Below are 26,508 nucleotides of genomic sequence, written 5' to 3'. Positions count from 1 at the left end.
AACGTTATGAAATTATAGTATTGAATTTTCTTCGTCGGAAAGAAAATTAAACAGTGCAGTGTAATTGTAAGATATTTTCTCGTTATAAAATTTACCAAATAGCTTACAGAATATAATAAATGAATATATTAAATTAATTATTTATGAGACATTTTATACTGAAATAATGTTAATGAAGAAATATTGCTTCTGTGACATGTTGCTATTTGTGGACTTTATTTATTTTCATAAATATACAGGGTTATTCAGGACCTAATTCTGTGAGATGGCAGATCTCGTATAGAAGACCAATTTTTGTCAGACAGACCAATTTCTTCGACGCGTCGTTTAGGAACTACGTTATTTCAGGTTCTTATGACATAATGGATTACTTAATTTACTTTCATACAGTTTAATGTCAAACAATTTACAGCAATTGTTAAGGCACAGTTTACAATTCTACATACTGTTTACAACATTCAAATTGTCCAACCTTAATCACATTCATGATACCGTCATAACCAGAGCTATAGGTATCCTACAAGCAAAACTCAGCTCAGACTCATCGCGCCACGCATGTTATACCGCTCTTACCCCCTGCAGTAGGCGGGTTCTTTAATAAGCGGCTACTGGTATAGCTATAACGGCTACGGTTGCGGACATGTGCACTCAAAGAGCAGCTGTAACAATAACCAATTAAGTGAATATAACATTACAAGATGTCAACATCGTCGCTTTCTAAGTCACAATCGGTATCTATATTCACTGGAACTGTCCTCATATTTAAATTAAATTAAATTAATATTTAATATAAAACGCTATGTGACTCCCTGACTCTGTAGCAATAACACGTGTTCAGTTCAGCACAAGAAGATAATACGTGCGCATGCGCATAGTGTCGGTGGTGTGATTGGAGACGTGGAGCATGCTGGGAAAGGGAGCAAACGTCATCTGCGCGAGACAGTCACGCCCGCTGGTTTCTGCGCACTGAGTTTTGTTTGTTGGATGCCTTATAGGAACTTCGTACTGATCTCGTTATTCAGGGTGCGAGCAGCCAGGAAATGAGCATAAAAAAGGGCGACCTGCGCGACAAAGGCCGCCTTGAAGTGCATCATATTCATGTTAAGAACCCTTACTGCATGCAACAGGGCCACATAGGAAGCATGGAAGACGTTTGAGTAACGAGATATTGTTCTACTGCAAATGTGAGCGAGATTCGAAATGGAGACAAGCAGTTAAGAGAAATATAAATAGGAATGAAATAAGTTACAGTAAAGTGAGTAAAGGAAATTGAATTAGAAAATAAACAATAAAGTGGTAAATGTGAATGAATCTTCCCTCGACAAGAATTTCATAGTTGTTAGTCCTAATTAGTATTTTATTCCCCTCAAGGTGACTGTAGTTAAGAATTTAATTTTGCAGGAATTGTTTTCCCACTAACTTCTTAAATCTGCCATTCATCACCAAAAGTACACAGTTTCATTTTTCATATAAAATACATTAAAACAGATCTTATGCATCATTCAGAACCGAATGTTTGCATGCAGTCAAGAAACGTGAATGAAGTGAGATTGATGTTCGCTGGTTGATCGACCAACGGCGTTCAACATAGTGATTACCGCGGAACTATATCTCTGTTGACTCATACGTAACCATTCACACGGAAATCTTTATCCATCTTGTTAGGGTTAAAGGTAACATTCTGGTGTTAATATACTGTATATTTTGAAGTCGCGCTGGATATTTTGCAGCTGTTAGACTGATAATTGTAATTTCATTTTTACATAGCTGGAGTATGAAAATGTATTTTTTGATATAAAATAGTGTTGGTCGATGAATGTTGGCTCACAATACAGATTTGCATGAAAGGAATCACCACGATGGCACAGTGCAAGCGCAATGGACTTATAAGACAAAATGCCACGGTTCTAATCCTGGTTGATACACTTTGAATTTATAACTTACGTTGTGCAAACCCGTCTTCAGGCCTAGATCATGTATGTAACAGATAGGTCATCGCTATGTTAAAATCGGTTGCACTTTGAAGAGAACAACCGCCAGGATCGCCACCCGTCCGCTGTAAACGAACACGAGATGGCAGTACAGTCGCTAATGCAATTCAAATGGGAATTATAACGTGACTCCTTATGTAACAACTAGATGGCAGCGTAGTAAACCTGACGAAAGTTGTTAACGTCAAAGCCTATAAGGCTGACCTATCAGGGGTATATGTGATCTAGGGTTCAGGCAACACAAAGGTTTTCCTGGTACTCTGGTTACCCTGCGATATCGCAACAGTTCTTAATTAGAATCATTCATTACGAGTTTAATTACCTCCTGTGATGCACTCTGGATCGTCTCTGACGAACTAATTGCTCTCCGACATCCTCTCGACACTAGCGACATCTGTGAATGGTCTAGTAGAGTCGGGACAACAGTAAATTGTCCTGGTATTGGACAGAAAAAATACATGAAAGGAAACTGTTTATATAAAGTTTTTTTATTTAATTTATTTGAGATGAGAAATATTTTAGAATAACACCAATATGCAAAAGGATACTTGAAAAGTTCGACTCATTTACTTGTAAAAAAACACACGTAATTAGAAAATGTTTATTGTGAAGAAGAACGAATTTAAAATTGAAGTGGCAGTATAATTTACGAACGTGAATAATGGGTATTTAAAATAAGATTTTGGAACAGGAGCAATTGCAGTATTACAAATAAATTCAAAAGTAGAATTCCACAGAAGTAAGCGCCACTTAGTCTGAAAAAAAAAATAAAAATTTTCTGCATTACATAAATCAGTTGTCTTCTAAGGAATAATGTGCCACGGCAACTTAAAGAGCAGCTGGTTAATAAAAGAAAGTCAAATGGTTAAGTCCTTACTTACCTTTCAAGACTATAATAAACAGCAAATGCAAACATGAAACTGTTTATACTTATTCTTACTCACTTATCGTTATGATACGTATTCAGTTCCGTGGTATTTTTGCACTTCATTATACTACTTGAACGCCGGTGTACATACAAAATGATCTTTTTGGTGAGAAAAAATGAAAATGAAATTTTTCTCGCCAAAAATTTAAAGTTATGAAAAACAAAACATTTCTCCTCACAAACAAATATGTTTAAGATGCTCTGTGATATTAATCTTGTATTGTTTAGAAGTTCAAATGAACTTGTAAATATACAGAATTTACTTATTACATTGCAGACTAGATCATATATATCCCAGATAAGTCGGCCTTATAGGCTTTTACATTAAATTTTGTTAGGTTTACTACGCTGCCATCTAGTTGTTACAAAAGGAGTCACGTCATAATTCCCATTTGAATTGCATTAGAAACTCTACTACCATCTCGTGTTCGTTTACGGCGGACGGGTGGCGATCCTGGCGGTTGTTCTCTTCAAAGTGCAAATGATTTTAACATAGGGATGACCTATCTGTTACATATATGATCTAGGATTGCAGTTAATCATGAAACAAAATAAAATCAGTTTCTACATTAAAATTTATTTTTTTTATTTTGTTTGCTCGTTCCTCCCTTCTTTCGTTAGTTCGTTCTTCGTTCAGTCAGTAATTTATTATTATTATTATTATTATTATTATTATTATTATTATTTTTGTTATTCGTTTGTTTTCCTTATGACACATTGTAGAGTTTGTTAATTTATTAGGTACTGGGGCATTCGAAAAGTAATGACAACATAGTTATTGTTTCACACTAAACTTATTTCGGTTACTTTTGACATTATATACATCAAATATTAGTCTCCTGCCATGTCAGTAATACGTTTCCAAATTCTTGGAAGACTGTGGATTCCATTTGCAGCAGCATTACTGGATATCTCGCTGATCAATTTAAAGCTCTTCGGATGTCAACTCTTGATTGCAAGCGAATGCCTCGCTTCCACCCAACTTTCAGTAGTTCAGTATGGTCTCTCCCACAGACTTCCTGTAATGCCGTAAATTACTGGATGCATTTTTTCCTCTTGCAACTTGTATCATTATGAAGCATCTTTGTTCATCCCTATTCAACATTTTTAGGGAGGTATTAATACAAATAAGAAACAATCCCTATATTGTATGATTTGAGGCTTTCTCGGCGTTGGTTCGCTAATATGTTTTCGCGGGATATCAGCCGAGTTAAGATTTTGGAATGCTCCAAGCTTTCGACTGCTATCTCTGCAGCCATCTTCAGCCTGAAGATGGCTGCAGAGATAGCAGTCGAAAGCTTGGAGCATTCCAAAATCTTAACTCGGCTGATATCCCGCGAAAACATATTATTGAATCCCTATATTCACAAAATATGGTTACTAAGAGATTCCGATGGTCACCGCAAGGTGCCCTGATTTACAATATTTTTGCCATTACTTATCGAATGTCCTAGTACATAGTACAAACATATTTCTCACGGGATAACTACTGACGTAAAGAGTTGGGATGGATAAAAAAGAATTTTGGGTGTGTTTCAAGAAATTCAAAGCGCTTTATCCATTTTAATTATTCTGTCTGTCGTTTGGACTCTAAATTATAATAGCTAAATCATCCGTGGGCACTGGGAGGCAGAGCGTCCTGAGGTCAAAATATGTATCAAGAGTTAGCAACAGCGTGTTCATTTTTTCAAATGTTTTTCAGCGTATTTATTTTGCATACTGTTGGCAGCACTGATCATTATCTGCGCCATATATTCGTACTAGTAATAACTAACGAAGGCATACTTCCACAAAGAAAATACAACACTATCAATTAGTACGGATCACTTATTTTTGAACGCAAGTATAAAACTCCAGTATCGCCTAGATTTGAAGGAAGGTCCATAGTCGAAGGAATTCAATTATATTTTTATTACTAACTAGCCGTACCCGTGCGCTCCGCTGCACCCGTTAGAAATAAATATAAAGTAATTACATAATTAAAATAGGACATTTGATCCAGGGAACATTCGTGTTTCATAGAAGGATAAATCGTTTAATATGTTACTTAATTTATATTGCATCCAAATAATTAAAATGCTATCATTTTGGTCCAGAGACACTTATTTGGTGCAATGACAATTCCTTTAATATGTTTCTTAATTTTTATTACATGCAACCATAGTTTAATGGAGATTGACATAATTTAGATTTAATGTGTATATTTTATTTTACTTGTTATAGGTTTCCATTGAATTATGGTTGGTAATAACTTAATTTTAACCCTTGTTTTCTACGTATTCAGTAAATGGCGCTTGGCCCACTATGGTTCTGAACCCTTCAAATAACTTAAATTATATTATATAATATTACATATTATATTATATTATATTATTATATTATACTGTATTATATTGTATTCTATTATATTATACTGTATTATATTATATTATACTGTATTATATTATATTATATTATATTATATTATATTATATTATATTATATTATATTATATTATATCAGAAGTTACTGTAATAACATTATAGCATTATGTCCATCTAGAGAAACTACACTTTCCAATGGTGAAATAATAATTAATTATACAAATCGGTTAATTTAGCTTCCGATATTACTTCATACAAACACAGAAACATTCTCTGTAGGCTATCTTTCATAGCTTTCGATTGTTGCTGTCCAAGACCCCTTATAGACGAAGTCATTTGTTTTTTAATTCATTACACGGCCTTAGATGGCAGTTATTTTAATTTTAAAACTCATTTATCTCATTAAATATCTGTCCTATAAAACTTTTTCAAGGAATAAAACTTATCGCAAATTATTTTTAAAGAAACTTTTGTTATGTAACATTTTTCACAAAAATCAATAATGAGCGAGATATTTCGATTTATTTAATTCAGGCCCCCTTATAACCCCCCTTTTAAATAATGTATTTGAATGCCATATAGCCTAATATCTGAGTTACAACGAAACTAATCCGAAATGATCACAACCCAAAAACGTTTTAATAAATTTCGTCAAATCCTTGCTTCTTTGTTAAAAGATGTAATCCAATTTTTTAATCCCTATATATATTTATTATAGGAAGCTTGGTACTTGTGACAGTTATCATTTTTGTCATGTTTCATATTTTAATGGCCATTTTGAAAAGGATGTATGCTGGCTGACAAGACAAGCTCCGTTATAGCTAAAAGAAACGTTGGTTCCTAACTACCACAGGAGGAAAAGTCATAGGAGCTAATTGTTTCCAATTTAATCATTATGACTTTCTGGTTATGTAAATCTCGTATTATAGCAGACATGTCGTAAATGTGAGACTTGTTTGATAAATAAAATCGCAAGTTACGACGCACCCTAACTGTCACGGCTGTATCTACTCTTTTAAGATAATGTTTTATCACAAGTTGTTTCACTTTGACGATAAAACATTTTCTCACGCAATATTTTCTGCATTGATTGAGTACTAACGTGCTTCAGTGTGTATGAAAATCAGTTTCTCTTGTCTGTTGAGACACAAATTACAATGTTTTCTTCTTCCTGGCATGTGCTTATCTAAAGTACAGGATAGAATATTTTCAGACGTAATATGAATTTAACATTACCATAATACACATTTTTAAGTTACAACAAATGATGTGTTTCTATGCAATCCCAAAATTCTTCTTGAGCTTTCCACCATATCTTCGTTCAGTATGTTGCCGGCATTTGGTACATAACGATAAGCTAATATCGTAATCTGTAAGCCTCCTTGTGACTCGTCTTCGAGGTGAAGGAGCTGGAATTGTTGAGCAAACAAATGAAAGTCGAAAAGATAACGTAAATTATGACGTATAGTATGACCACAGTCTAATATATAGTCACGAAGCTCAATACGTAGGGAATATGCATCCATAGATAGTTGCTAACCACTAGGATCGCTACTATCGCCTCATTACAGACAATGCGAAATACTACCGGCTTAGTCTATTGTTCCTAGTACCCTTAACAACTCAAGCTTCGTGACTTAATTCTTTGTGATCGTTATGATTTTAGAGTAAGATATGTTATTAAGAATTATATGCATTTAAAACCTTAAATTATGTCTGGAAATATTAACTGAAACACCAAATATATAAATTTACATATCGACAGGCCAGTTTAAAAAGGCAAACAACTCAAAATTTGAAGGTTTTGAGAATACTGCATTTTGAAGTGTCATGTTGCTGTGAAAAATTCAAGGATCACTGAAAGTACTCCAAATTCTATTAATGATACTACAGATTTATTAATTTGTCATACAGAATAATATCTGTAATATTGACAATTATTATTTGAGCAGAAAAATTCGCTCCGGTGCCGGGGATCGAACCCGGGTCCTTGGTTCTACGTACCAAGCGCTCTGACCACTGAGCTACACCGAATTCAACTCACATACTATAAGTTTCAGGTTATAGTGATGTTAATTGGTTTTTTCACAGCAACATGACAGTGTCATGATGACACTTTAAAATGTATTCTCAAAACTTCAAATATTGAGTTGTTTCCTTTTCTAACTGGCCCATCAATACGCAATAAAATTTTAGGCCTGGCGCACTAATACTTCTATAGGTTATCGTAATCAAAACAGGGGCCCCACAATGGGCAATAGCCTATTAAAATTATGGTGTTTATCTCAGTTATTAGACAGTTCTTAAGCTTTCCTTCTAGGAATAACTCAAGTGTTTTAAATTTAGTGTTAGATTAAATCTAGTATATAAGTTATGCATTTTAGATTATGTTACTACCACATAAATTCATTTTTTTTACGAATCATTAGCTTTAGCAGTTCCTGAATCTTCTTTTGTTTGTAAACATATATATTTTTTGTTTTAAATTTTCTGTTAATTCTTTTATACAAACAGTAGCACTATAATATTACTTTCCTTGAAAACTTGTTGCCGTATCCCCATATTTAATGTATATTTCTGATAACAATTTTCAAGAATTGGATTTCACGTGAATAGAGAAGTATATTCATTTTGGCCAAAGATTTGCCAGGTGGACGGAGTATTTGCCTATACCTTTCCACTCTGCGTATGTATATATAATCACGTATTACATTTGATATCCATATCTGTTGGAAGTTAGTTCTTGGTAAAGACACAGCGAATAGATTTTCATTTATTTACTTTACCTTTTATTATTACGAAGCAGACACGTTTCTCCGAAACAGATATTTATACATCCGACTATATTTTGCGATAAAAATGTCAAAATTCTCGCAACACCACATGACTCAACTTGAAACGCAATAAAACGTTATGCTCAATCAGTAACTGAACATAGGTAAGGAGGAATAAAGTGAATAGAATACTCCAAGTTCATCATTCTGTAATTTGGAATGTAACCTATGCAAATCGGGATCTGGACTGCTCAGTGTAAAGAGACATTTGTTTGAGGTCCTCCATAAGAGTTTTGTTGCGTCTTTGTATTAAGTTCTCACAAAGGGCCAAAGCTCGAAACGATGCCACTGTGAGAGAGAAGATCCGTCTGCAATAGTGAAAGAAGAGATCACTCGATCGTCGTTGGTTAGGTCGGCGCCTGAAGCGCTGAATATTATAGTACGTAATATGGCACTTCTGTCTTTGAAACTGGTTTACAATTAATTATTTGCTGTTTACACTTGGAGAAAACAGAAACAGAGACACTCTGAAATTAACCTATTCTGGTTCTCAGGATACTAGTCCATAAATTGTCAGCGTGATCATTAGAGTGGAGGAATTTTTCTTATATCAAGTGTTTTTCTTTTAAAATCTTAATGTTTGGAATGTTTTTATCATGAAGCTTTGGTAAAGAATTATTGTGCGAAATTTTAAATTTTGCACTCTGTAATAGATGTAAAATCAACTAGAGGTTTGCAGTCACATACCGGACCTATAATTTTTCCTTATACTTCTTCCCGCAACCCGTACATATAGTGCGTTCGTAGCTCGGCCGGACCGTTCCGCGGCTTTGGACTGGGTGAAGATTGGCGCGCCTACCGCCAGAGTAGCGCTGTAGTTACCACTGGCGCGCCAGTCAGGTCCGGCTGAGCTACGAACGCACTGTATTTTGACGTGGAATTCCTACGTCTTTTTTCGCATTGTGTAAGACAGGTCTGCACAAGGTTTCCGCTCTCCGAGCCGGCTCACAGCTCATTAGCGGAATGCAGGTATTAACTGCGCTTTGTATAAGGGTGAACTGGAAGAAGGGGTGGTCTCGTACAAAATATACACTAAAGGAAGTACTATTATGAATGCTTATGAAATGAATTCCCGTTCAGTGTTTGCAAGACTATCTTGGACTATTATTAATAAATAAATAAATATTTATTTATTTTACAGAAATAATAGAAATTCTATAGCTACTTAAATGTACAATATCATTTTGTTATATTTTTATTTATCAGTACATCAAAACGAGGTTTTATGCTGTTGGCAGCTGAAAGGGACAGTAGCCTACTGATCATAATGAAACATCAGTTACATTTGTTCGATGCCTGCCTTTATTAAAGTTAATTATAGAAAACAGCTGCTCACAAATATAAATGTTGAGCCAAACATAGCAATCATTTTCACAGCCAGCCTGTGTAGTCGTGGATATTATTGTTAATGTTTAGTCTTGTAAACTCAACCAGGCTAGTAGTATTATTCGAACGATCTTTAGCCCTAAGGTTACATTGAAGATCAATAAGTTCGAGCTGTAAATCGTTAAATGTTAAATGTTATGTTCCGTCTTTTAGATTCCTCCATACTGTACTGTAGCAGTAGATAAGCAACGTGAAACAGTTACTGAGAATAGGCTTACACATTGCACTCCACTAGATAACTGAGTGGTCGTTTCCCTCTCCTCTACCTATTGCAAGAGTCTATGTCATTCTGAAGTATCTTCCTCTCCGTTTCGGCGAGCGGTGAACACCGCTCTCCCTTCCGAAGGAGGCGCGCGCTCGTTGAGCGCTATTTGTGCAGGGCTGGTGTAGGAGGAAACTAAACCCACTGAGAATGTGTTATTAAAATTGGACAGATTATAAACTTGTACTGTGAGAGAACTAATAGAGATATCTAAATAAACAAAGTTGTAATTTAGAGTACAGGGGCGAACGTTTCTGTCATACGTGATACGACTGATGAGTCATACATTATGAGTGGTGATGGTAGCGAAAGTATAGAGCATTGGTCGTCGGCATTCGCTGAAATGGGTAACGGTTAAGGAGTGTGACGCAATATGCACCGTCGTGCAGAAGGGAGAGAGAGAAAGCATACCCGCCGCAGCCACGGATGCATGATAGTGCAGTCTCTAATCCTCGGGTAAGAGACGCTACCCAGAGGGTGCACTGTGCTGATGACTGCTGGGATAGAGGGATGAAAACGGTATGTTACACCAATTAGGGTCGTGCATTACAGGCGCTATGTTCTGTTGAAGTTTGTCGAGTATGGCGAAGTTCGATATTCGCCCATGTTCGCTCTGCAGGAGGAGGTCTGTCGTGTTTGTTCCACCTTGTAATCCAAATATTCGCTGTCCTCTAGTCCCACTCTTTCATGTTTTAACCGTTTAAGAATTTTAGCACAGACCTTGCTCTCAGTTTTTCATACGAAATAAGACAAACTTTGTAATGTCTTGGCTATCTCTCTTATTTTCGAACATTGCAGGACATAAGTGGGGAACTATCTTACAATGTTAGTTTTGGTGTCATTAGATTCAGAGTTTTTAAATGTATTTAACTAGCTAGCTAGCTAGCTAGTAGGCAAAGTGAGTACAAATTAAAATTATAAAACAAAAATGTTTCTAGCGACTACCGTAAGAGCCAGGCTCGTGTACGGTGCGGTCTTAGCCAATAATATAACATGAAATTTACAAAGACAGTTTACTAAATACAGTAATTAACTTGATTAAAAACCGATAAATAACACACAAGAGCAAAAAAAAAAAAATCAAGAGAAAAAGAGAAAGAAAACACATTTAGGCCCTAATGTAAATTGACAATCAGATAGAAGTCAGTGACATTCAATAAAAACATGAATATAGTCGACAGAAATAAAAAGGTAAGAAATACACACATTCGTTAATATTATATATCATGAATAATTTTATAAATTTCATTTTTAAAAGGTTCAATTTAAAAATATTTCAAATTTGGAAATTGGTTTGTACAAGTTCTGTTCGAATAAAACACATGTCTGAAGTTTAGAGAAGCTTTAACGAGAATAATATTGAAATAGTGGTGCTCAAGACTGTTTGAGTGAAAGCGTATGATTCTATCATAGACATATCTTAGCCGCCAATGCAAAACTTGTAAGTGGTAAATGAAATCTTGTAAAAAGAAATCAACGTTGTTGTCTCATTCTATCTTAGCGAATCCCTCAGTCGTATGGAAACATTACACCTGTGTGAACGTAAACAGCCCTTGACGTTCTTTTGTCAGCTCTGTTTCATTATAGGTTACGGTATATTTATTTTTTTTTAGCAGTTCTTACTCATCCACACAATTTCTTAGCTCTTTCAGTGTTATATTCCCAGGTTCAACCAGGGCTGAGAGTAAGCCTCTCTTAGCGCGCTCGCGCTCACAGAGAAACCAGCTGCGGACAGGTGGATAGAAAAGATTAAAAAACCAGAGGTTCAGTGATTTGCCATTCACAATGAGTGCAAGACGTGCTTCGCTTATATCTGCACATAAATACTACATTTAATTTTCTGTTTAAAACAAATATAAATGTAGCTTACACATTGCATGCTACTGATCGATTCTTACGTCCACGATGAACACAATTGCGGGAGTAGGAGGAGACCGCTATCTGAAGATCGCTCAAGCTAACGCATAAATCCCCCAGATCTGCTCTAAACATTATACTCGCAATGGGTTCGATGTTACACTGCTACACAACATCGCAGCAAGTCCATTGTTGCTTTAGATAAATTGTAATGAATGTAGTGTACTCTAATTATGTCCAAGTCGTGAAAAATACCGTTCTTCTTTTCTTAACAATCCGTTAAGCAGATGCGAGCTTACATAACGCAAGCCACGGGCCAGCCGTGGCTAAAGACAGGCTACGGCGCGCGACGTCACGTTCTTAGTCCTAACATGGCCAACATTGAACAAATTTATATATAAAGGCACGTTTAAGGAGATAGGTACAGCTTACAGCAGTAAAATTTTTCAAATATTCAACATTTTTTTCCTCCGTTACTGTATCTTGTACAATAATGAAAATGGGTATGTGTAAAACACTGTTCTTCGGATATATGAAAAATATAGTTTTACGATTTAAAAACATTATTTACATTTTTTTTTTTCAAAATTCAGTTCACTGTGCAGTGATGAAGCATTTCCCACATAACTAAAAAACTATCCAACATTCTGTAATTAATTTTTTTGTGTATATTTATGCATGTCATATCTAAATATGATGCAAGATCACTTCTCTACCTTTCATAGATTGTCTGATAAAAAATAAATTAATTTAGAAATGGTCATGTATCATTATTTTCTTCTAACACGGAATAAAAATAATATAATTTATTAAGGAATGTAGTCGAAAGAGCATGATATTGTAAACATGAGTTTCAGCAATAAAATAAAAGAGAGAGAACATAAAAAAGTTAACAAGTTTATGAGTTATGAGGGAAACGCTTCATCACTGCACAGCGAACTGCCACCATTTTGAATTTTGAAAAACAAAAAAAAGATATAAATATATATTTTTTTTAAATCGTAAAAAAAAATATTTTTTCATATAGCAGAAGGATAGTGTTTTACACATACCAGTTTTCATTATTGTACAAGATACAGTAAAAGAAGAAAAAAAATTGAATATTTCCAAACATTTTACTGCTGTAAGCTGTATCTAACCCCTTAATATGAATTTAATATAGCACTTCCTTTGTTTTTGGTTTTTTTAGAACTTTGAAAATTTATTTATATATGACGTCAGCAGCAGTAGTGGACAAAATAATTCCTACGCTCGTACATTGAGAATCATTTGATATTTTGAGTTGCGGTTTTCAGTGCTGTCATCAGCTGTTGTCTACAACAAATGTAAAAAAAAATGTTCAGTGCCCCTTTAAGCAATAGTTATTGCATTTCTTTTCCTCAACTTCGTACATATTTCCTTGTTCTCCAGGAAGATCAGCGATAGTTACACGCACGACTTGTGATTAACATCCATTACGCAACTTCGCCTTATCAACTTAATTCTTTTGTTCCTCCATTTTTTTTTTAATCTTCAAAGGATCTTGATCAACAGTCCACAGTATCCTAAATTGCATTTGACGTCCGATTCAAGAGAATATTCCTAGTAGGTCGAACAGATATGTTCCCCTTTTTGTTTCTTTGCGTTGCATTGCTGTTCTTTCCACTCTTTTCTATGGGGTCGTATTTGCGGTGGACGAAAATTATTTCTGGACATTTCTAAAGAATAGGCCTACTGCAGTTACCCTGCCATAATTCTTCGTCAATTCTCCATAATCGTTTCATGTTTACCACTTCATGAATATATATACGGCCTTGGCTAGTCAGCATTGTAATTTATCCTTTGTCACATGATTGATTAGATTGTAAAGTCACGGACAATAACGGTCTAAATTAGGTCGGCATGACTGGTGTAACATTGCCTTGAAAACTGGTATACCCCTTCCATATCTTAGCACGTTACTTAAGAGTTCAGACGTATGTAAGCAGGAAACAACATGTATATCACTTGCGATAATTTTAATTCTTTATCTCTTTCGCGAACATAAACAACTTCAACGTTTCAGTCTTGTAATAAATATTAAATTCATGTTCTTATTTCCGCAACAGTCGACAGTATTGAGAAGTTTTGTGCTTAAAAAATTAATTTCTGTTATAGGTCTCGCAAGCAGGGATTACCGACGATAGGTATACGAACGAAACAATTAGATAAGGAAGAGCGGGTGACAGGAAAGGTCACGAGATAACTTGAATGATATTCAAGAGTACAGTCGGAAGAGAAACGACAACGATAGAATCAGTCTTGCATTGTGATAGTTACATTACGGTTTTAGTTTCAGTTACACTGCATGTGAATACATGTCTTGTTCCAAGTGGCTTTATTTTATTATGTAGTGATGGAGCGTTCCCCTCGCAGAGTATCATTATTTTATTCGTAAACATAATGTTGCGCGTTTAATTCGCTTCGAACTTTTCTCTTGCTACGCTCTTCATTTCCACAGGCGATGTCCCCATCTGTTCATCTTCTTGGAAGAGGCAGTACTTCCATCGGCCCGTACTTCTCGCTCTCTCGGCGTGCCTACATACACACGTCAAAACAGACAGTAACGCCACCACTGTTTTTCGGTAATCGTTCCTTGCGCAAGCTATACAGTACATCATCAGTTATTTTTGGGCATAGCTGACAAACAAACATTCTCATGGGGACAGATAAAGTTAATTTTTTTCTTCCTCCATATTAATGTCAAATCAAGTGCTTGTACAAGTTTAGGACACTCGAGCACAATTACGAGGGCCGTAAAATGAGTTTCCCCGGGGCCGTTTACAGAAAAGAAACACAATTTCATTTGAAAAATTTATTGCAATAGTTACAACAACTGTTGAGATATTTTTCAACGTATTCCCCACTATAATTGGGGCATTTGTCATACCGTGGAATCGACAGAGAGGTGCAGACAGCTGTCACACACTGGTTCCGATCCCAGGCGGCAGGTTGGGATTTGAACCCGTTTTTTTCCGGGATTTCCATCAACCCTTTAAGAGCAAGTGCTGGCTAACTTTCTGCGCTATACCCCGGACTCATTTCGCTGGCATTATCACCTTCATATTCCGACGCTAGTTAACCATAGATGTTGCTAAAGTGTCGTTAAATGAACCGGTAAAAAATAATGGAGAAAGTGGAACAGCCATAATCTAACCTCACAATTTATCGATGTAAATTCCAAGATTTTATAATTGCTGTTGTAGCTGTTTTTGTGTTTTTGGAGATTGTCTATTGCAAATTGCTGTAATTATTTAATTTGGAACTACACTTCTTTTAATATATCAAATAAAATGTCTATATATTTAATTTTTCAAAAGCTTTCTTGGCATTTTAGATTAAGGGAAGTATATCCATTTTAGATTAAGGGAAGGTGAAAAATGAGTAAATTAAAAAAAAAATCTTTAAAATACTATGTAATATGTGGGGAATGCATTGCATAAGATTTTGTGGGTATTAGTGCCCTTATCGGATGTTGAGACGTCATTTTTAAACTTCCTGCGCTATGGATTTTTAAATCACACGCCCGCTTTTATCGGTTTCCAGTAACTTAATTTTTTTTTTTTTTTTTTGCTACATTGCCAGACAAAAATGGATATAATTTCTGAACTATTAAAGATACATGCATGAAATTTAGAACACACATTCTTTAGATTACTAGGAAACGTTTCTCTGTAACAGAATTCTGTTAATTGATTTCATTTTAAAAATACGTCCGTTTGTTTGCAAGGAAGGAAATCAGAAAATTGTTATTAAATTTTAATTGTTTATTTTACAAACGTAGGGACAAATATCACAATTCTGTTACAGCTAGTTTGTAGAACATGCTTTTGCAAATACATTGCAAAAAACTGTTTGAATCTATCTTTAAAAACGGTTTAGATATATCGGTTTTAGTACAATCCTGCATTGGGTATATTTTTTTTTTCAAATTTGGGCCCCCAAATAATTTTTTTCAAAATATTTTTATTTGGTTGAGTTGCTACAGGTATGAGCTCTCTACATACAAAAAATTAATATTTTACACCAAATAGGAAAAAAAGTTTTAAAAAATACCATCCTCTCCCCTTAATTTCTAAATTCAATTGCAGCTTCTTTGTATCAGAAGCTTTAATGTGAAGTATTCATATGCATATGATCTTGCTTCCCCGAAACCATTCTACTCTTCAGTTAAAATATTACTGTTATAATGTCAATTTCCTTTTGCAGTTGGAGTATATCTTCTAACTTGCATTGAAGAGACTGATCCGTTTATAATTGTCAATGTTCTAATAGGTTCTTTTTTAATATTGAAGTAATCACCATGTTCCAATCTTGGAGTAGAGTGTCTCTCCCAACCAAATGCAATTTAAAAAAATTCAAATTCCTAAGTATATCTCAAATACAATTTATTTTATTGCTCAAATTTTGTATTTTTCTACTGAAATAAAACCTTTTTGTCCTTTTGATAGCTTTCTATAAATTTTCGTTCTATTTCTTGCAGTTATTTGAAATATGAGTTCCATTACAATAACCATTTTACAGAAAGTTGGGAGCCGTCGTACAATTCTTATAAGTATTCTTTCTTCTGTTGCAGAGAATCCCGGATTAGTACACGATGCCTGACGACGATCACAAGTACGCTCCCCTGCTCGGCGAAACTGAAGATGGAGCGTAAGTAAACATTCTTACGTGCGGCACTAGAAGCTGTCGACAAATTTGTCTTATACAGTAGGTATAAGATTCGAGTTTATTACTTCCCGTTCCTCACTATAATCTTCTGACATCGTGGCAGCAAGAATTTTATATCCGTTCTCTGAAGTTTTTATAGTGCCCATAAATCACAGGAAGAATCGTTTTAAAAATAAGAAAGGATTCGAGAGTTTTGTACTCAGAGTAATAGTGTAGCCTAGCAGCTTGTAAATGCAAATTTGGCAAATATCAGACAATGTATAAAACACCAGCTGTTCCTCTTTGTACGTACTATGATTCGCATGTTAATTTCGGTCATATTGTGCCTGTAACTTAACAGTTCTAGTGCTACACGTCATTGTTACAGAACTCTGAGAGCTATAGAAGCACGTAGCTAAAAGTGTACAATGTAATATCCAGTCAGTATGTCTTAGAATACTACTTCCGATTACAATCTCGGAGATCATGAAGTATGTTATTCTAAAGTTTTGATAAAAGTTTTTTAGTCCAAGTAGGCTTCTTTAAATTCGGAAACTATGCAGGTATCTCAATGTAATAGACTTCGTTGGTAATAGAGATATAAGCACGAGTACTAAATAAAAAGAAAATGAATAACGAGATGACTGAATCGGTAACTAAATTAATAAGACTTTCCTGTGTTAAACTCCAACGTACCTCGTTTACATGTTTCGACCTGTTTATGGGTCATCCTCAGAACTGGTCGTTGTTTTCGTGTGTCTGTGTACTTCATATTGTTCTAGTGTGTTTAGTTTTTGGAACAATATGAAATATACAGACACACGAAAACACACCCCAACGAAATTCTCAACACAAAACTCAATTTCAAAACACGCACACTCTTTGACTCTACACTATACCACACGAACGCACCCTCACAGGAAACAGAACAAGACGCGCCAAGACCAACAAAGACCAGTTCTGAGGATGACTCATAAATAGGTCGAAACATATAAACGAGGTACGTTGGAGTTTAACACAGGAAAGTCTTATCATACATATTCCGAAGTGATACAGTGTTAAAAGTTGTGTAATCAAGATGTATAAATTAATAAATAATTAGATGAAGGAATGTGTTAATAAATGGCGAATTGATACATAACACAAATAAAAGATAAGTAATTAATTAATTAAACTAGTATATAAATAAATGAATAAATAAATAAAAAACTAACTTATCAATTTTGATTACACAATTTTTAACACTATATGACTTCGGAATATAGAATATATATATATATATATATGCTTTCGCGTGTTCATTAACTAGGCTACCTTGTTGACTAGTTTCAGCCTGTGGGCTATCATCATAAATTTCCCAGACATCATAATAACAAAAGTTGACAACAAATACACATTAAAAATCTACAGAAAACCCACAACAACAACACATATACACAACACATCCATTCACTCAACACAACACAAACAAGCTGTTTCCCGATCAGTAGTACACAGACTACTCAACATACCAATGAGCCAACAAGACTACAAAGAAGAGTTAAACACAATCAAATACATAGCACAAGAAAACGGATATAACCCTAACATATATAATGGACAATATAATAAGAAAGACAAAACAGAATTACAGAAAACATTGGAATACAACACAAACACAAGAACACAAAAAAATTACATCACACTAACATACGAAAACAAAAACATACACAAGGTTGAAACCTCATTCAAAAAACTACATTATAACATCGAATACAGAACACAAAACATTCTACAAAAGTATCTCAACATACAAACAACACAAACAAATACAACCACAGAGGTGTATTCAAACTCAACAGCTTCTACATAGGACAAACAGGCAGATAATTTCAAACACGTTACAAAGAACACATCACAGCCATAACCAAATCACAAAACATTTTCATAATCGCAAAACACATTACAAACTCCAACCACACCTACAGCGACATAGACACAGGCATGGAAATCCTACATCTCCAACAAAAAATCCAGAAACTAAACACACTAGAACAATACGAAATATACAGGTACACAAAAACACACCCGCATCAAATCCTCAACACAAAACTCAATTTCAGAACACACACTTTTTGACTCTACATTACACTACAGAAACACAACCCCACAGGAAACACAATCAGAAGCCGCGAAGACCACCCAGTTATGATGATAGCCCACAGGCTGAAACTGGTCAAAATGGTAACCTAGTTAATTAACACGTGAATGCATATATATACTTTATATTCCGAAGAACTAAATAAATAAATAAGAAAATAAATTAATAATTAAATAAATAAACAAATACATAGATAAATAAGGAAATAAAAAACATGGAAATAAAAGAATAAATGAATAAGTAAATAAATGAATAAATAAGAAAAGTAAATAAGGAAATAAATCAATTAATGAATAACTAAATAAATAAACAGATAAATAATTAAAGAAATACATAAAGAAACAAATTAATAAACAAATAACTAAATAAATAAGGAAATTAATAAATTAATAACGAAATAAATAAGGAAATATTTGAATGATAAATTAAACAATACACGTCAAAATGACGAAATCAGCAAAGAAATAAATATGTCAAGGAACAAAATTGTCATTTTACTGCATTAAACTGCGTAGAATTTTTTTTACCAACATCATGGATAGCTGCAAGCTGGAGAGTAGATAGGATAATAAAATATCAAGAACCTTCTAACGATCTGTATTTGTTTTGCTTCTCCAAACTTGAGCTTACTTTTAACGTTTCAGTATTTCAGGTAATATTTTTTAAATTTTGTCTGCTGAATGTCCTTCATTAAACAATGCATCTACTTCCTGTTGAGTGCTCTTTCTATCACCATAGTCAGTCATCACTAGAATTTTAATTTTATCTCTTTCTGCAAGATTTGCCATGTTGACCTACTATATAGACTACAGAACTTCAAAATGAAGGAATTATTATTATTCAACTGTTTTTCACTGTTTCTGTTCATAATTATTGGACGCATGAGCCCTTTAAACTCAATAATGATAAACTGATGTTCAGATACACTTCTCCTGTTGAAATATTCATTTTTTACTTGATTATTTAACGATGCTGTATCGAACACGGTTACATAGCGTCCATGAGATTGGTGATAGCGAGATGGTATTTGGCGAGGTGAGGCCGAGAATTCGTCATAGATTACCTGATATGCGCCTTACGGTTGGGGAAAACCTCGGAAAACCCCTGCCAGGTAATCAGTCCAAGTGTTAATCGAACCCACGCCCGAGCGCAACTCCGATTCGGCAGGCAAGCGTCTCAGTCGACTAACCCATACCGGTGGCTGAAATATTCATTGGGTCTATACAGCAGTAAATAAAATTTCGAATATTTTATACATATTAACGCCTGAAGAAGAATAATAATATAAAAAACTAATGTAGGGCGTAGTTTGAAAAACATATTCCTTTGCACATCCTTTACAAAATGAAAACTAGTATTCGACAATCATGTGTAAAATTTGATGATTCTTTGACAAGCAACTGTTATTCATAGAATTTTCAAGAAACCTAAGAATTTAAAGTTGCAAACAATGTTATACAATAATTTTTACTTACCTCATACGCTTATATGGGAGATTTTTATTTCTTATTACAATTGAAGGTTCGGAACCATAGTGGGCCAAGCGCCATTTACTAAAACCATAGAAAACAAGGGTTAAAATGAAATTATTACCCAAATTCAATGGAAACATGTAGCAAGTAATATAAAGTATAGACATTAAAACTAAATGATATGTCAATCTTCATTAAACTATGGTATTCACTTAACTTTAACCCTTGCTTACTCCGTTTTTAATAAATGGCGCTTGGCCCACTATGGCTCTGAACCCTTCAATTACTTGAAGATAGTACGCATGGTTTCAACCTTTCAAGTGTCATCTTCATACCCTAATTTATCAGGCGTTTAAATCGATAAACCGATTATAGTCTATTAATAATTTTGTTTCCTCCATCTACTGATTTAGATTAACCCCTATAGTGTATCTTGTTAATATAATAAATGATTTACATTTAGCGTTACCATAGCACTGAACCTATGCTCTATAATTCTGTCATCATTTCTGCTTATGTGTGTATGTGAATGTGTGTGTGTGTGTGTGCGTGCGTGTGTGTGTATACACATATATATATATATATATATATATATATATATATATATATATATATATATGACAGAGAGAGAGTGAAAGGGAAGGAGATGAGTGGTTGGGTGGATGCTTGTTATAGATATTAATACGTGAGTGGATGAGTGAATGGAGAGGTAGATAAAGAAATGTAGATAGACGAAGATAATTAACTTATTATTCATGAAAGGTCAAAGAACTATTTTATCTACAAACGAAATGAGTACTTCAATAATTTTGTATTTTCATAACAGTGGAGAAATATACATGTATCTGGTATTAGCGCCGATTACACGTCTTTCAAATAACAAGAAAATAGAAAATGTTATATATTCGCTAGGAATTTTGGTACAGGTGTCATTTTACCGCTCGGCGATTTAAGTGGGTTCGATTCCCGCTTGGGCTGATAATCTGGTTCTGGTTTTTCCGATGGTTTCCAAAACCGTAAGGCGAATGTTAATATTGTACTTTGCTGTGGCGAATTCTCGACCTCATCTCGACAAATACCATCTCGTTATCATCAGTTTCGTCGAGGCTAAATTTATTTATTTATTTATTTATCTATTTATGTATTTATTTATTTATTTATTTTGCTAATAATTAAAAAAAATTAAATCTTAGCTCGCCCCTGAAAGAGTAGAACTCGTGCTCATGGGCGGATTCCTGATTTTAAATTAAGAAGTAGACTATATAATACAATTTGTTTTATGTCAATTATACAATAAGAATATATTTAGGTTTAGATTTATTTATTTAATAATAACATATACATAAAAACTTTACATTAAAATACCCCGAAAGAGGACAGCTTGTGTTCGGGGACAGTTCCGTTACATAAATGTAGATACTTTGTAGACAAAATACTTAAGAAAGGTCACATAAAGATGATAATAATAAAGTTAGTAATAATAATACTAGTAATAACTGAGTGAAAAAAGAGACGATGTTGAGATTGGTGGATTAATATTAACTTATTATTAGTAGTATAATTAGTGCCGATACAGGTTATGTTGATATAGTAACCAAGATAAGGTAGAAAAAATATATTTAGGATAGAAATAAACTTGTTTTACAACACATGGTACATAATATAATACAGGGAAGTCTAGCATTTAAATGTTTTAATTCTGGATCTGAAAATTGAATTGCTTAAAGTAGTCAATTCTAAAAGAATTTAAAATTTACAATTTTTCATTATTTATAAAATCCATACATAACTTTTAAAATTTAATGCTAGAAGTATTAGAATTGACAAGATTAAGATATTTAAATTTACATCTGTTACATATTCTTGAGCCTAAATTACTACATAATTAAATACTGCAGCAGTGTTACATGTTAGTTCAAACAATCTTAAAGAATTGATACGTTTTGTTTCATAACTATGAGAATACAGTTCAAAGTTATTTGAATTTTTATGTATGAATTTTACTAATACGATATAATAAATTTGTCTTATTTTAAGAACATTATAGTCTCAAAACAATTTTTGAGATTGAAAATAAGTAACCTAGTAGTTGTTACAGCGTCATTAAATAACAAATTTAAAAAAAACTGTACGCGTTCTAACATTTGGGGTAATTTGCATTCATTCATAAGCACAATAATAATAATAATAATAATAATGTTTGCTTCTTCAGCGGTCAATTTGACATTAGAGCTTTACATATTTTACAAATACCTCATGACTCGTCAGTGATTTATATAGTTATCTAAAGGGACTTATAATATGAAAAATGAGGAATAAAATTACGAAATACGTAAATCCTAAAAGAAATTTACAAAATGTTAACGTTGAGATTTCAAGTTCTTACTTGAAAAGAGTTGCTATTCAAAACAGGTAACTGACCAAACATTGAATTCATCAGGAAAGCGCTTAAAAAGTTGTAAGTGCTTCGTAATGGTTTAATAATTCACTTCAATTATCACATTGCCAGGTATTTGTACCTAACCTAAGACCAAATTACGTAAGGTATTATGTGTATTTCTGCTACTTGAAACCACAGGCGAAACTTTAAGGCGGTGCAATGATTCTAATGGAGTAAATTCTAATTGCTTTGAACTGCTCAAAAAGTATATAGCCCTATAATAGTCGTGTTCACTAATGCAGAGGTCTGCAAGCTGAGTACATAAGCCGGATATGGCTGCCAGTGCGCCCATCAGTAAGTGGTTTTAGCCATTGTTCGTCGAGTGGAGGAGACAGGTATTGAAGCCAAATTGTTCACTTGGTTTCAGTGTGGTGCCCAGATGCTGTGTGCACAGGACGTCCCTAGAGAGGAAGTTGATTCTTCTGTCTTCAGTGCTTGCCTTTACTGTCTTTTGTCTAATCATCGCTCTGGCTGTAGTGGATCACAAATGTAAGTGAATTGTAATGAGTGTGTAATATTAAAATTTATGAGAGGCAGTATTGAATGATTATGTCAAAGCACTTGACGGGACTAATAGATTTCCACAATTTACAACACGGTCTCTTTCACACTAAGCATTTGTTAAAATTATTTTAATTTTTTTTTATTGGCTGTTGTATTGATCCTTATTCTTTTTTCTCCGATTTTTTTTCTTGCTCTTCAAAAATTCGTGTATCGTCTGCTTCAACTGTACAATACATTTTTATATTTCTCAATCTCTAACTCTGTTTTCCTTTACTGTATATCTCTTGTTTCTATTTGACTATACAGTATCTCAATCTTTTCAGCTTATAGTGTAATGATCGCTGTTTCCTTATTTTTTATTGGAGTTAAAAAAAATATGGTTTATTTAACGACGGTCGCAACTGCCGAGGTTATATCGGCGTCGCCGGTGTGCCGGAATTTTGTCTTGCAGGAGTTCCTTTACATACCAGTAAATCTACTGACATGAGACTGTCGCATTTAAGCACACTTAAATGTCATCGACCTGGGCCGGAATCGAACCCGCAACCTCGAGCACAGGAGGTCAGCACTATACCAACTACGCTAACCAGACCGACTTATTAGACTTATATCTTGGTGTTTTATCTAATTAATTATTTATTCCTACTTCAGTATTTTTTCCATTCAAATTATACATTTATATTCTACTATGCTAATTATTTTTCCCCAAAATAATATTTGCCTTGCTATAATCCGAAAAACTTCCTCTGCAGCATGAATTCTTAAAATATTTTAGTTATTGTCCGCGCTTCATAGAACTTACAAAATCTCGGTTCTGTATCTTTTTTTCCTTTTTCATTCTGAAGTTGCTCCGGAGATTTGTTGAAAAATTTATAATAATTAGTTTACTGTACTATAACCACAGTCTAGTATATACAGTCACGAAGCTCAATACGCAGGGAATATGCATCCGTAGATAGTTGCTAACCACTAGGATCGCTACTATCGCCTCATCAGTCAATGCGAAATAGTACCGGCATAGTCTATTGTTCCTAGACCCTCAACAACTCAGGCTTCGTGACTGTATATACTAGACTGTGCTGTAACTATAATTATTCGGATTTTCTGCAGCCGAAAAATTTAAAACTAAATTTACTTCATTTTATATTGCTGGACAGTAGGCCTATGCAAGTATCTTCTTAAGGGATATTCAGAAGGTGTGTATCATACTTAATTTACCATTAAAGAGTAAACATTTTTCACAACGACAAGTTTAAACACAGTACCAGCCTGTTGCCATGATTATATAACTCTATAATGAAAATGCATCCAGAATTTTCAACATCTTCCGCTGTTAATTTCAATAAAACTTACACATCTCCTTACAGATTTGTGTAAATTGGTTTCTGTAAAATTTGTGTGTTTTTATTTCTTGTTTCTTTGTGTGTGTGCGTGCATGCGTGCGCATGCATACGCGTGTGGATTAACTTTTGTATTTCTTGTATATAGTTGTAACTGCACCCGAACACGAGCTTTGCTCATACGGATTTTCTCTGATTCTTTATATCTTCTAAGTAATTTTATGTAAATATAACATCAATGTTCTTGTAATATTTTGAAGCTGTTACATTTGAACTTCGAACGTGGCGGTTTGATTTATAAAGTGCTCTTTAAATTTTCATTTCGCGCTGCTAAATTTTCATTTCGTGCTGCTAATTGAATCTATTTCCCATTAACATTGTTATAGCTAATGTTGTTTGAAAATGTATTGTCAGAACTCTTGATTTTGTTCATATAATGATACTGTAATTGCAGTTTATAATATATTGAAAACTTAATTACAGTTAACAATTCAAGTATAACACTAAACTCCACTTAAAAATAATTTGAAATTAAGACTAGGGTGTCCATTGCTGTGCACTTTATTTAACCCTACAGTAGTAGTAACGTGTATCACTATAGTGGTCCATTACATTTGTTTGATGATCTGAGATGGCAGCACTTATCGTATCTGTCATCTGGATATCTTTTGTCCGTAAATTTCTCTGTCCTCGTAGTCGTTTTAATTGACAAATATTAATCAGGTGTTCTCTTGTCGTATAATTAATTCGGTGCATTAATGTTTTCAGTCTGTAAATTTATATTTTTACAGCATTATATTATAATGTTATTTGTTATAATATGTAGCTAGTCGGGAATGTATGCAATGGAGAGGGAAGGAACTGACTGCCTTACCCCATTATCTCCTGGCATAGTTGCCTTATAAATGGTGCCTTGTTGGTATCACTTGTGAGGTTCAGACCTGTCTTCAGACAATTGACTGAACAATATCTTATAATAATATGTATTTGTACAAATAGTTGTTTTGTGTTTATTGAAAAACAGAACACACTGTTAATGTGTAATCAGTAATAATTTAACCAGAAAATTAAAAAAAAATGATTAAAATTAAATATGAAAATTAACTTAAAATATGGCTCACAACTGTGACCCACGCGACCACAACGTTGCACCGTGTGATCACTGGACGGTTATGGAAACCCGACTGTCTAAATTAATACTCAAATTTAAAGCTTTCACAAGCTTAATTGTATGTAACTAATATAGTTTAAACTTCTATAATTATATCGAACTTAGGAAATATGTGTAGGATATGTTCGTGCATACCTATATGGTGTCCATGGTAGTAATAAAACAATTTATTAGAATATTGGAATATTAAGAATGTTTTAACACGAGTCAGAAGTATTGTACAGAGCGTTCGGCTCGGGTCTGGGCCGATAAAGCGCAAGCAAGTTTGACGAACTGCGAGTGGCGCAGACAGCGGCAATTATGATCTGCAACGCAAGTTATTCTCTCTCAAACTTTGGCTACATAGTCTGAAAATGAGCCTGTTTTCAGATGTGTCACACATACAAAATTATTTGTTCCAGTATGCAATTTTTGGCTGGCATTTCAATGGCCTAAAATTATAATTTAATGGGCGCGCACATACATACACATATTGCATTTGAAGGAACTAACACTAAAAATAAGTACAGTTCTTGATGTTCAAGAGACATACACTGGACGATATGTCTTGATTTTTAAAACCTTACCACGCTGCACACTGCATTAAACATGCGTTACGTCCCTTGAGTTAGCATGACATCAGCCGACTACGATTCGGTACCCTCTCTCTCTCGGCCCAGACCCGAAGGAAACGCGCTGTAAAAAAATATGTCGAAATGGTATGAATAGTATAGTTTTTAATAGTTGTATTAGACGATAAAACATGTACTAAAATACATTCGAAATTATCTTTAACAATATTTTACATTAATTTCGTTAACATATTGCAAACATGTATAGAAATTAAGTATATTTTGAATGTATTTAGATTGTTTTCAGTTAGCACATGGGGTTTAACTACAAAATAAAATAACCTTTATAACGTCACAGTTTCAGGTTCTTAAATATAGCAGCTCTGGTCTTCCTAATGCCCGCTTCCCTTCAATGTTTCGCACTAGACCTCTGTAGGCGTTTCTAGCCACTCCCATGCGTGCTACATGCCCGCCCATCGATAGCGTCTTGATTTAATAGTTCACTCCCATCTCTCACTATCAATCACACCCCCAAGTCCTCAGACTGTGCTCCCATCTCCCACGCCCTAATTTCCTATCGCTTACGTATATGTCACCCCAC

At 34.2% G+C, this 26,508-nt stretch overlaps 1 protein-coding gene across 1 annotated transcript in view; it reads left to right on the top strand.

Moving 5' to 3' along the window:
* Window positions 1-26,508, top strand: part of LOC138704729 (salivary glue protein Sgs-3-like) — an 82,649-nt gene that overhangs the window by 35,720 nt on the left and 20,421 nt on the right. The window contains exons 2-3 of the mRNA XM_069832900.1: window positions 16,216-16,292; window positions 22,709-22,830. Coding sequence (XP_069689001.1) covers window positions 16,237-16,292; window positions 22,709-22,830 — 178 coding nt within the window. The 5' untranslated portion in view covers window positions 16,216-16,236. The remainder of the gene's footprint in view (window positions 1-16,215; window positions 16,293-22,708; window positions 22,831-26,508) is intronic.

Source organism: Periplaneta americana, chromosome 8 (genome assembly GCF_040183065.1).
Source record: "Periplaneta americana isolate PAMFEO1 chromosome 8, P.americana_PAMFEO1_priV1, whole genome shotgun sequence".
NCBI lineage: Eukaryota > Metazoa > Arthropoda > Insecta > Blattodea > Blattidae > Periplaneta > Periplaneta americana.
The sequence above is the reverse complement of the archived record's forward strand: the minus strand, read 5'-3'. Positions and strand labels throughout refer to the sequence as shown.